This window comes from Brachycentrus maculatus, unplaced genomic scaffold (genome assembly GCF_059751285.1).
Source record: "Brachycentrus maculatus isolate JH-2025_06_01 unplaced genomic scaffold, ASM5975128v1 h1tg000299l, whole genome shotgun sequence".
Taxonomy (NCBI): domain Eukaryota; kingdom Metazoa; phylum Arthropoda; class Insecta; order Trichoptera; family Brachycentridae; genus Brachycentrus; species Brachycentrus maculatus.
In genome coordinates this window covers 1126860-1140916 of record NW_028281050.1, presented here as the reverse complement: position 1 = coordinate 1140916, position 14057 = coordinate 1126860, and the positions used below count along the sequence as shown (strand labels likewise).

The following is a 14057-nucleotide window of genomic DNA, read 5'->3' as shown; positions in this document are numbered from 1 at the left end:
AAGTTTACCGACTGGCACTTAGTATGATAAAACGGATGATTGGCTTGGATTGGCTTGTGCTTTTGTCCATCTTTCTTCGGATCGGTGCGCTCGATTGGTGCGTTATAACGGTGCGCGTAAATTCGATCACGCTTAATTGTCGTACTCGCTTTTATTATTTTTTTTTAAAAAACGTACTGCTGGACGGTAAAATTCCGTGTACTACACAAGCGCTATTTCCCTATAACTTCGCATTATTGGTAAACAGTAGCCAATACTTAAGCGAGATAATCAATAGCTGGCAACTTAATTTTCTTTAAACCCAGGCAATATCTAACGTAATTGCATTTTATGCTTAAAATGCCGTTTTTGTATTGAAAACATAATTTTTTCTTCGAAATAAATATACGGTTTTGATAAGAAGATTAAGTAAAGAGTAAGTTTAAAAAAGTATTTCAAATATTTTTTTGCCAAATTCCAATAAGGAAATGTATTTTCTAAAAAATATGTGCGCAGACAACGCGTGCAATTTCTTGCGCAGCCGGTCTCGTACTGACATTATATATTTGAGAATACACCCTTAACAGTATTTTTACTGTAACAGTAGAGTGCCTCTTACATGGTGACATTAAAGTAACGTTATTTTATTTACTGTTTTAAAAAATATTTGAAATGAGCAGAGTATTTTTTTTTAATTAATTTAATTTAGTAGGTAGGTATCCAAGTATGTAGGTTTTTTTAAATGACCATAATCAAGGTCTCGACAGGCCAAATCATAGCCTCGTCTAGACGAAACTATAGCGACAGCACTTATTCAGTTACTGGATCAATAATTATATAATTATTTTAAAATGTTTATCGTGCATGTTGTATCTTTTTTCTAAAAAAAGTTACTGTAAATATTGTTTTAAGTAGTCAAACCAGTTTTAAAGTATACATAGATTTTGACAGGCGCTGTGGCGTAGTTGGGTAGACGCTCGACGGCGAAACTGGCGTCGCGGGTTCGATTACCGCCAATTGCAAAATGAATTTAAGAAAGATTTATTTTCTATTGGTCTGGGTATTTGTGATGCATTTTTCACATTTCCTTCCCTATCCTTACTATCCCACCTGCAGACAAGCCTCTAGAGAGGCTTTGCGGGTTTTTCCTTTAAAATAATAATAATAAAATTAAGTACCTTTTTTCTTATCGTGCCGTTATGTCGGCTAACACAATTGCCAGTAAAAAGTGTGCTTGTGGTATTCTTCTTCTTCTAACCATAGAGCACTGCATCGTAATGACGCAGCGTTATCTTAATGGTTACTTAAATGAAGGAAAGGTGATCGAATAATTCTGCGCTTCAGGTATTATTAAAATATATATAAAAGTGAAAACTCACTATTTTTTATGACCCCTCTCTTGGAATTGAACCCGGTGCCTGCAGCACCAGTTAAGTTAGTTTAAGGCGCTAACTATTATACAACGGAGGCGCGCTAATCATTACACTAATGTGTGTAAAATGCATGAAAAATTCTGGCTACTGATAATAATTAAAAGCAAAATCAGTGGTAAAAAATTCGAAATCAATTAATTTTTCAATAGCGTATGATTCTTTGTCTTATATTTACTATCCCTCTAACCCTTATCTTATCCTTATCATTATAAATTATCTTATATATTCATTATATTATTTTAATACATATACTGAATCCTCGAATTGAAACGTCCAAAGGCAGAAAAAATTTTGATAGTATAAATTTTCAAACTGACAAATTCATATATACGTTGTGTTCATAAAACATGTAGATCCAATTACATATACCACAAAAAAAACAAATTCCGGTCTGAAATGTCAAACCTCCCGCCAATATTTGACAGAAGATATCGACGCACGTGCCTGCGCATGCGCTGTTACGTCAAATACTACCGCCATCTCGCGGACATCGGGGCAAGCTCCACCCTAGCGGCGACGTGCCGAACTATTTTCGCCAGTCTTCGGAAACTGGCGTCCGTTGGAAGATGTTTGTCGCTCCGACTTCCGTTTTTGTCTTCGTGTTTTTTACGAAATGACCACATCGCCGGCGATTTTACAATTTTACGAGACGCGCGATCGATCGGGGGGCGAATAAGAAATATTTGCCTAAAAACAGCAGTGATTTTAGTGTTGTCGTTAAGGATAATTTAATATTTTTATCTCGTGCGTGCTGCATTTTGTTGTCATACCAATCTTGTTTTGTGTCGTGTTGTGGTTCATGGTTTACTTGTCAAAGAGTTGCTGTTTCACTAAACACTGATTTCTTGGATTAAATAAATATGAGGCGAATAAGTGGTAAGATAGAAAAATGTTTAATTTATTTTACTATGAATGAATACAAAAATCGCGGCTTTTGTGTATACAGTATACTAAATGCACACGTTCGGCGGACTATTGGGGGCGATAACCTCCCCTCGTATATTTACTACAAGGGAATTATTTTGAATAGGTTTTCGGCTTTGCCCAGACCCATAATTCACCGATGAATTGATAATTTTGGTACGTGGCCAAATTATACGATTTCAACAAAAATCGACTTAGTTACTTTTTGCGATGTCTGATTTAAATATTATTTGTCCAAAAGTATACAAATAGGTAGTTAAGTATTTCTTTATAATGTTATTATAGTTAAATTTTAAGTATTGTTACAAAACACTGTAAGGGTGAAAATAAGACCTAAAAGAAAATATCTGGTAATGGGATTTTTTCGAAGTATGGTATACATTTAGTATTTATAAACTTCTTAATGTTTTATGAAGATTTTCGATCGTCATATTTTTCCTTTTTGGGACTTATGCTTTTTTTAAATTTTGAAAAAATCATTTTGTACAATTTTTCAAAAATCAAAAAAGAAATTTTGAGCCTTTTGCTCAAAATTTTGAGCAAAAGATCGAAGCGAGTTTATATTACATATACATATTTTGTATTTTATTAAAATCAAACAAACAAATGATATTTAATTATAAAAGTGCATTACTTTATAATTAAAAAAGCAAATTTAAATTGAATTCGTACCTAAGGAATTTATTTGGTTGATTTTGTATAAACTGTTCACCGGCACCTTGAATGAATTTTCAAGTAAATAAATAAGTATCTGAATTGTACCAATCTGATGATGCCCGTTCATGGTGATACCGCTTATTTGTATATAAAAAAAAACAAAAGTCCACAAAATAAAAATAAGTACTTGTAAAAAAATATTCTGATTATTCATATTATTTTTACCCCTCAACCCTCATCTTATAGTGCATAGGGCACTGCACCGCATCCTCTCAGTGTTATCTTGATCGTTGATCGAATTAAAACAAGGCGATCGATCAGTCCTACGCTTCAGACACTAGTCTAGGGTGATATTAAATAAATATCGCCGTAAAAACACATATAATATTTTGCTTCCTCTGGGAATCGATCCCGGGATTTCTAGCACGGAAGCCAAACGCGCTAACCACTCACTACGGAGTCGGGCAAAATAGTTATATGGGAAATAATAATCGTATAATTTTATAAGTTATATTAACCCTAGATAACTAAACATTCGTCCACGCGACGACGCCCTTCTCCGAAAAAGTCAAGTGCACTTACTTCCCTGTACCCCGCACCCGCCAGTCTTTGTTTACGGAATAGTGATTTATTGTTACTATTTTTAATAAATTCTTTGGATAATTTTCACGTTTTTAATTGCGTAGTCCGCCTGACGAATGTTTAGTTAATATGTATCTACAAATATAGTTTAGTTATCAAGGGTTAAGGAGTACTTTACTACTTACTAAATATAAAAATAATATGTTTATGTGCGTACAACTTGACACAAATACTTTTTTACGATAAATGTCGCCGATAACATCAGTGATGAGGATTAATAATAAATAATCGAGTTGTTATATAAATATTACATAATTGTCAATCGTTTTATTATGAAGGTTTGGTAAACAAGATGTGTGGGGTGACAATAACTTACATTATGGTGACAATACCTTACATCAATTTTACTTGGCCCTGTTAAAAAAAACTATTAAAATTAAATGAATTGACAAACACATATTTTAAAACAAACATTCGTAGATATAACAACGTTAAATTATTTTTTGACATCACATCAAAGATGAAGAAGAATATGGAAGTCTGGGCATTTACGGCGCTGACGACCGCCATAGGCTGGTTTAGGTGATCACTTTACACACGTGTAACATTCACCAATTCTACCAATTATTGACAACCACACTACTCAAATTCTATATATATGAACCAATTTTGAAATTGGTTTATAAATTATAAAACAACACTTTTTAAAGATGAAATACCAAAAAACTGCTAATTTGGTAATGAATTTTTTTTTCATAATTTTTTAGTTAATTTGTAGATTTTCGATTTTTGCACAAAAAAAACACGCATTTAATTTAAAATGTGTTGATCTTCACGTAGTTTTAAAATGATGAAGATCACTTTTACTATTTGAAGACATTGTTACTGTATTTTCCCACGATCAACTAACTTTAAAAGTCTATGTTTGAAGTCCATTCCACGGTAGCTCTAAGATAAGCAACCAGTCGATGTGAAGGCTGATAAGGTAATCTATTGTCAAAGTGTCTATTTAGTAAGGCTGATATCCTGTTTTCATAAAGTTTAACGATCTGCGCTGACAGCCAACGTGGAGACTTTGTTCATTAATTTCTAAATAATATCACACAAATATGTATAAACCTATATAGTTATGCATAAAAAAGCTATAATACAGTAAAACCTCGATATAATGGACTAATTGAGGGGGTGTCCGTTAAAACCGAAAGTTCGTTATATAAAAAATAGGTTTAAAATACATAAAAAAAAACTTTTTTTTGAAAATATGAACACAGATGTAGATAAACGATACAAAATTCTATTTGTGATTATCATGGCCGCTAAAAATTGTTAAAACATGCGGCGACACTTGAATTTTAGCATGTGCAATATTAATAGAACTTTTTTTTTCTTTACAAAAAGGAACTGTTGTTTTTACACACAATTACAAATTACATTACATTAAACTCAAATTTAAAATAAAAAGATATTACTATATGTAACTGACTATATAAGTGACGATATAAGTGACTGCCGAATCAATCAATGAAATTAGATAATTTTAACTTTACTTAGAAAACTTTGTTTGAAGCATCTTTCAAATTTTGAAACGGGTCTGTTAATGATATCAACAAGAAAATGAATGCATACTTAATTGTTTTTCACTGAATAGATGAAATATAAAATCTATCTATACTACAGAGTTAAAATGTTAGCTTCCGTATGTAATCTAAGTTATGCCCCATAATTGTAGACGATCACAATCGATATTTTTTATGGGTGTTATGCTATATCGCCACCTTATCGCTGTTTTATCATAAATTATCGTGATAGCATGCCTGTTAACTTAAATCCTTAACCTATATTAAAACAAAAACCTTTTTTATATGCCACCATTGTGTCGAGCATTCTTAATTAATTATTTTGATGAGATCCGTCAAGATTTCCTGTAACATAAATTTATTTATTGAATATCGAGATATGCGGAAAATAATGTATTGCTGTGATAAACTTATGATAAGGAAAGGTCATCAATAAATGTCAAATGTGAAACACTATACATAAATAAAAACAGCAATATTTTCTATTTTTAAAAAAAAAAATAAATCTGAACAATTTTCTTATCCAGATGCTCGGATCGCATTTCAAACTAATGGCGATTTCTTGTTTGCGTTTTTGACATCTTTACATAAATGAATAAGAATATGGAAGTCTGAGCATTTGCTGGGCTTACGACCGTTATTGGCTTGATTAAGTGATCACTTTATATACGTGTCACATTCACCAATTCTAACCATGACTGACAACCACACTACTAAAACTCCTAAATATATAGATCAAACTCGTAACACAGTACATGTGAGTTCACAACAGCCATCTACGTTGGAATATAGGAAAGCAGAGATTCTTTCTATTTATATGAAAGGTTCAAATCGTGGATTAAATTCACATACTTGGGACACGCCTGAAAACATGATAATTTTTTTTTATGTTGCTTATAAATTGTCCAGTTTTTTTTTTATTTACAACATATCGCTTACTCCTTTCAAGAACGTAATAAATCAAAAAACTTGATTTTTCAGGAGAACGTTTTTAAAGTTTAAAAATATATAACACAATGTATTAAATATAAATATCAAGCCACTTATTGAACTTTTTACTGTGCAACAGATATTTTAAGGTAAAACCTGAAGGTTTTTTCTCTGTTTGAAAAATATAGAGTATATTTAAAAAAATAATTAAACAGAACCTTTTCTTCAAAATGCAAAAGCAACACTTTCTGCCCTGTAGCGGGTAAATAATAAGTTAAAAATATGCCGATTTCGCTGGGATATAGTACATTTCCTGGGCATTCCGAAAACATGCTCAACTGAAAATTGACGATTTTTGATTTATGACGTTCTTGAAAGGAGTGAGCGATATGTAAAAAAAACTCCTAACCGAAAATAATCCAGATTTATGAACAAGTATTTGGACACAGTCAAATTTTAGATTTTTTGTTTATTTGTACCAGTTTCAAGCTAAGAAGGGATTATTTGTTTTCAAATTTTGTATTTTTATTTAATTTTACGAATACCAGCATTATCTCATTCATAGACCTTCGAAAGATTTAAAAACGTTTCATAATCAATGCGGTGACGTTTGCAAGACATTAATGTGAACACATAATTGAATATTAATGTTTTTACTCGTGTTAAACATATATTAAAACATCACGTAACGTTTCTGTGCTCGTCGTTTTGCACTCGGCGACAAATGCGTACAACACGATGTTGCGCCATTTTGTGCTTATGTAACATTTTACAGAATTCAAATTTATTCCCCGAATTGAAAGTAAAACGCGGACAAAATGTTTTTTTTTTTCAATTTTGCTAAGTTAGCAAATATATGCGGGAAAATGTTTTTTTAACAATATTGATTTGTAGTATAAAAATGTAAGTTTTTTTATTTTTTTTATTTTCAAAGGAATAACCCGCAAAGCTATTTTAGATGCTTGTCTGCAGGAAGGATAGTAAGGATAGGGTAGGTAAATGTGAAAAATACATCACAAACACCCAGACCAATTGAAATTAAATCTTTCTTGAATTCATTCAAGCTTAATAATAAAAATGAAAATGCTATTTTCTGGCGTTTCTCATGTGTGTGATTATAATCCAGGATTCGGACCTCACATACTAATATAAGAGTTTCCTGCTTAATAAGAAGCTTCTTTACATCTCACCAATAGATGTCTCTAGTGAAGTTCTAGTGATTCAAGAACAAGGTTTCTAAATTGGTTTATTATGACATCACTCCGTTGCAGTGTTTTCCCAACATTTGATATATCCATGGAAAGTTTAATCCTTTATATCCATCTTCCATATATGTTTACTGATTTTAATAAGAATATTGCCTGTTGTGATTTATCGGATCAATTAATTTTCTTAAACCAAATATCGGCAACCTTAAACGAGGATGAAACACACTAAATCGAACGAGGATAAAAGATGAAAACCTCGAAAATTCTAGCGATTATCCTTAAGCAATACCAACGCCAATATTAATAGTCTCTTAATTCAAGTACATAGCCAATCTTCTTGGAAATTGTAACCAGTATATATTGTATTAATATTATGTCGTTCATTATATATACCTACATATATCGCTCACTCCTTTCAAGAACGCCATAAATAAAAAATCGTCAATTTTCAGTTGTGCATGTTTTCGGAATGCTCAGAAAATGTACTATATACTAACAAAAGAGGCATATTTTAAAAATAATATTTACCCGCTACAGGGCAGAAAGTGTTGTTTTTGCATTTTGAAGAAAAGGTATTATTTAATTATTTTTTTTTAAATACAAAAAAAATTCAAACAAAGACATTCAGGTTTTACCTAAAAAGATATGTTGCACAGTAAAAAGTTCAATAAGTGGCTTGATATTTATTTTTAATACATTGTATTATATTTTTAAACTTTAAAAACGATCTCCTGAAAAATCAAGTTTTTTATTTATTTATGACGTTCTTGAAAGGAGTGAGCGATATATATATATATATATATATATATATATATATATATATATATATATATATATATATATATATAAATATATATATATATATATATATATATATATATATATATATATATATATATATATATATATATATTTATATATATATTTATGTATATATATAAATATATATATGTATATATATATATATATATATATATATATATATATATATATATATATATATATATATATATATATATATATATATATATATATATATATATATATATATATATATATATATATATATATATATATATATATATATATATACATATATATATATATATATATATATATATATATATATATATATATATATATATATATATATATATATATATATATATATATATATATATCCTATATAACGTTTAAAAAATTACACTTGTACTTTTAAAACATGGCAACCCAGATTTGTATTTTTTTAAAGTTAATGGTTATTTACTTGAAAATGTGACACTTAGCCACAGACTGTGATGCGATCCACTGGTCCAATATCGGAACGCATGCGATCTCTGTTATCTACTCGCACATATGGCCGCCCGCATGATCTTACTAAGAGACCGCGCCAGATCGCGGCGTTCCTGGAACGCAAATCACTATTAATTAGTAATGTTCTCCCTTAAAGTATGAACTGAATTCTAAAACATATTATTCTTACAAGTCTTGTTTCTTAGGCTCGGTATACTAAAATTTTAAAAATATCGTTTACTTCAAATTAGACCTTTTTGTTATTGTTATACTATAAACGTAACTAAGATATTGGTCTAATTTTTTATTGCCATCTGTTGACATTCAAATCATATGATTAACTTTCAGATATTGTCTTATTTTAATAAGGTATGAGTATTTATTTATGTATCTTTTTATATATTTTCCTCTAAACTAGGTTACTTTTACGTAATTGAATTTCTTTCTTGAAACACCGTTTTTGTATTGAAAAAATACGTTATTCTTCGAAATAAGTATATGGCTATGAAAAGAGTTATTGAAGGTTTTTAAAAATATATTTTAAAAAAATTTCACTTTATATATATTTTTTAAAAATAAAATATAATATATTCCAACATATATTCTTTAAAAAAATGGGTGTGGAGAATGTGCCCCTTGCGCAGCCAGCCGCTTACTGAATTATTCTATGTTTGCGAGTAAGTGCTTTAAGCGCAACAAAGGCGAATAAATAATGTTTTCGTATTTCGATATAACTAATTGACAATAATAGGAATAAACACCTTATTTTATTTGATTTAAAAGTACAACGTTTTCTCAACAGAGTATTCAATTAACTTTTTAAGGGCTGCTTTAGTCTCCGCAACCATACTCCAAATTCTTTGAATAAAACGAATACCTAACGTGATAAATCACTTACTTGTTTCCTTTTTGTTAATGCTCGATTGAAAACAATCGCGCAGTTAACGATGTGAATTTCTAAAAAGTAACTATCGGTTCACCGTCAAGCTTTCAGTAAAAGGCACACAAAAATCTAATTACGAAACCGGTTTGTGCTTTATCTTGGTGACCAGGCAAGTTTTTATTTGTAGATATGTAATCGGAACACGTAATTTCAGGTTCAACACGCTCTTGTTATAATCCACTCGTAATAATGTACTAATTTTTCATTACAGGGTTTTTCTAAGCCGGACGATATCCTGTGTTACGTGCTATTCAATAATGTTTTGCCATTTTTAAATGTTTAACTTAAAATTATAACATCCGTTAATATCTTAATCATGCGTGTATGGAATAAGCCCATATGCTAGCAAACTTACGTCAACAAGGTCGTTTTTTACATATCCGGTGCTCTTTCCTTTCCAAGGTAGCAAAAAAATGATCCGCTAGATGTGCCTCGAGATCTCTTTACGACCGGTACGAGTAAAAACAGCCTTAAGTTGTGTTATATGTAGAGTTATAGGCCAGCCATTTATGTGTTTTTATGGTGGTATAATTATTATTAACGTTTGAAATATGAGATAAGAAAGGGTACCGGGTGACGTAAACTTCAGTGCTGAAATGAAATAATTATTCTGCCTTGAACAACGTGATGCGTGTATGTACAATATATGCACATTTTAAAAGATTACTAGGTGAGCTAGATGGACTTTTTACATCAGTAATGTGCAATAGTTCATGTTTACAAATTCATATGGAAGTGATGATTAAAATGAACAAAATTCAATAAACCTATATATTTAATAAATGGAAAATCACTGTGTCAAATTAATTCGTCGTATCACGAGAAAATAATATCTGTTGCACGCCAGCATTTGACTCCTAGTTTAAATGGACTGACGTCGGCATTAGTCAGCAGAGTATACCAATCGACCACTGACAGTTTGGATGACTGGTCGCCATTTGATCGCATAACGCTTATACGAACCCAATGGTGCAAAGGGTACTGCATCGTATTGACTCAGTGTCATCTTGTCCGTTAATTACACGAAGGCAAGGTGATCTCTCCTATGCTTAAGGATAATATAAATAATAGAAAACTCATTAATTATTCAATAATCATAATAATAGGTAAACGCACTAACCATTACACCACGGTGGCGAATTTAACTAGAAATAAATATGTTTGATTTAAGGAACCCATGTTTTCCAAACAAAGACGTGAAATTACAGAAAAAAACACAGCGAGGTAGGTAAAGAAAACTATTATTTATTTCTGTTTGTTTGACGAAAAAAACGATTATTTATTTACAATAAAAAAAAAACAATATTAGATTACGAAGCAAAAAATAGGGTTTCCTATAAATTCTGGTAGAAGACGATTTATTTTCTCTTCACAAATATTCCCTGATAAAATTTATTATCAGTTCTTTTAACTCCTCACCATAAAGTATGTTTTGTTCCTCTAGTGTAGAATTTACCAATTGTTGTTTACGATCATTTGGCCGTCACTTCAATATATGCTACACGTTCTATCATTTCAATCTCTTGAAAATTTCTAAGAGTAAAGTAAGTAGTACCCTGCGGGGTAATAGTAATTGTAGAACAGCCATCAACAAAGCAACTTTTCAATAGTTTCATACCGTATTTCTCATATAAATGATGTATTGCATCGGCCTTATGAGATCGGCTCGGCCTCCAAAGGTCATTTGCAAATTTAGTAATATTTTTATATGAATTTTATTTTTCTCATTTTTCAACATTAAAGACAATGCAACATAAAAGTTTGTGGTTTGTTTCCCATGGAGATTTATTATTTTTTAAAACAATAATTATATTCAATAGAATAATCAATAAATAATGTCTTGTGGAACAAATAAAACGATTGTAGATTCTTATTATTATTATTTGATTTTTTATACGCGTTTGTAATGTTACATCTTTAATAGCAAAAATATCAATAATATTTTTAAGTAATTTATCTCAACAATATATCAAGGAGTGTTATAGACAAATAATGTTATTGAATAGTTATTTCATGACATTATTTTATTTCTACAATAATAGGCAAGTTGCTATGCATAGCATTTTTTCTCTATTCATTAAGAGGAGTTTTTGGTAGTTTAAATCCTGATTTTTGGGACTCCAACCCTGTTGCGTTAGCAGTCATCTTGAGTTGTGTACATTTAAACTTTAGGCTCAAAATGATAATAACGAAATTTGTACTAAACACAATTCTTTGCAAATTTAGTTTTTGTCTTTTTTTCCTCAATATAGCCATTTCCGACTAAAACTTAAAGAAAAATGAGCTGAAATTTATCTTGATTAGCTTAACGTTAGCTTTGGGAACGTAAAAAAATTACATTGTAATATGGCTTGGGATCAGACAGAACATCACCTATAATTGTGGAAGTCCTCACCAAAAAGTTACATTTCCCCTATTGCACAAAAAAATCCTTTAAATGCAAATCTGTTCTGTATTCTATCGAAATCTTAATAAAAGTTGAGGCAAAACGTTACCAATCCTGTGTGAAACCTTAAAGAAATCATTAAATTGCACCAAAACGTAACAATTCGCTCACTCCTTTCAAGAACGTCATAAATCAAAAAACGTCAATTTTTTGGTGTGCATGTTTTCGGAATGCCCAGAAAATGTGCTATATTCCAGCGAAAGAGGCATATTTTTAACTTAATATTTACCCGCTACAGGGCAGAAAGTGTTGTTTTTGCATTTTGAAGAAAAGGTATTGTATATATATTTTTTTTAAATATACTAAATATTTTTCAAATGGAGAAAAAACCTTCAGATTTTAATAAGTTCTGATGCACAGTAAAAAGTTCAGTAAGTGGCTTGATATTTATTTTTAATACATTGTATTATATTTTTTAACTTTAAAATCGTCCTCCTGAAAAATCATGTATTTTGATTTATGACGTTCTTGAAAGGAGTGAGCGAATTGTACAATCTAGAATTCCTGATTACTTAAAATCATTTATAATGGAAATGTAACGTTTTGGTGAGGACCTCCACAATTATACTAACAATATTATTAAAAGGGAGAATACTACTCCGTTATCATTATTAATTTTCATAATGTCGGGTTGTGGTCCCGTGGTTAGTATCGCGGACTCTTAAGTCAGAATTTCTTGGTTCGAACCCACTCTACCACAATTTGATACCTATTTCTAATAATGAGCCGCTTAGGCTCACAGATATAGTATGAAATTGAAACATTAGTGTAAATTATAAAAAAACACAAATATTTCCCTTTTTCTTTTAAAAAAATGTATTTACGATTTTTAGTTAGCTACAAACTGTCGATATATATTTTATGTTATCCGTTAGATATTCACTAGATATTCAACAAATGGAACTACATAATTCCTTTTACTTTCCTTCCTGCTCCCGTGAGATAGAACTTTGATAATTTCTTTTAAATTCAAATGAGAACGCTATCGATTTTCTATGTAATATAACGGAACTACCTCCCTTCTCTAAAGCCCACTCGCCCTATCCCGACCCACCGGTATTATGTTCTAGCCGCCTCTTTGCGAGATTCTGGGGTCATTTCGCCAGGTCTGAGCGGGGAACCGCAGCGCGAGAATAGGAAAGTAGATGCTGAGCTGCCATTAGGGAAGCCTTGATTATTCTAGGTACCTACTTAATCGACTGTTATCCTGGTAGAACTTTCGGTATAATGCTAATATCGGGCCCTTTTATGTTTTTTGTTGTTGTTTGTCTTTTATGAATTGATAATTTTTAATCGTTTTTTTTAAAAAGCACACTTACAAATATAAATGTTTCCAACATTTTGAGTGTGTACAAATACTTGTTCACAAATCTGGATTACCTCCAATTATAGGAGTTATTTTTCGCATTGTTTTTTTGACATCTATCTCAACGTAGATGAAGAAGAATATAGAAGTCTGGGCATTCACGGGGCTTACGACCGTCATAGGCACGTTTAAGTGATCACTTTACACAGTGTAACATTCAATATTCTTCTTCATCTATATTTAAAACTAACATTTATATATTTTTTTAGATGTCATAAAAAATATATAAATGTTAGTTTTAAATTCAATTTATATTCCAATAAAAGAAGCTAAATAATAATTGAAAAATATAACGTCACATTTTTAGATTTTAACAAATTAAAAACGTTTGGATTGAAGTGTTCTACTCCTATATTTATCGTTAATTCTTAGGACTATCAAACCTTCGTTGTGGGTAAATCATGGTTGTGTACTAGAAGATAGGTCTCAATACGGGAAAATAAAAAATCTTATAAGACAAAAACGCTATTTACAATGTTTTTTTTCGCCTTTAAGATCATACTAAATTATTAAATAAAACCGTCTAGTTTTTTTGTTGGTTTTTGTTTTACGACCTTACTCGATTTTGACGATGTCGATATTGCCGTCATCCACTGGTGACATCTCTATGTCTCCGACTTCCGTCTAGGTAAGTCAAGCAGAGGTAGGTACCTACCTACACTAATAATGGCAGACTGTTCCCGTGCAAATTACATTTGCCGCGATATTTACACGGATCC

At 30.7% G+C, this 14057-nt stretch overlaps 1 protein-coding gene across 1 annotated transcript in view; it reads left to right on the top strand.

The window, feature by feature from the left end:
• Positions 1-1949: 1949 nt before the first annotated feature.
• The window catches only part of ckn (CRK like proto-oncogene, adaptor protein), a 364013-nt gene continuing 351905 nt past the window's right edge, over positions 1950-14057 (top strand). The window contains exon 1 of the mRNA XM_088267584.1: positions 1950-2288. Coding sequence (XP_088123710.1) covers positions 2273-2288 — 16 coding nt within the window. The 5' untranslated portion in view covers positions 1950-2272. The remainder of the gene's footprint in view (positions 2289-14057) is intronic.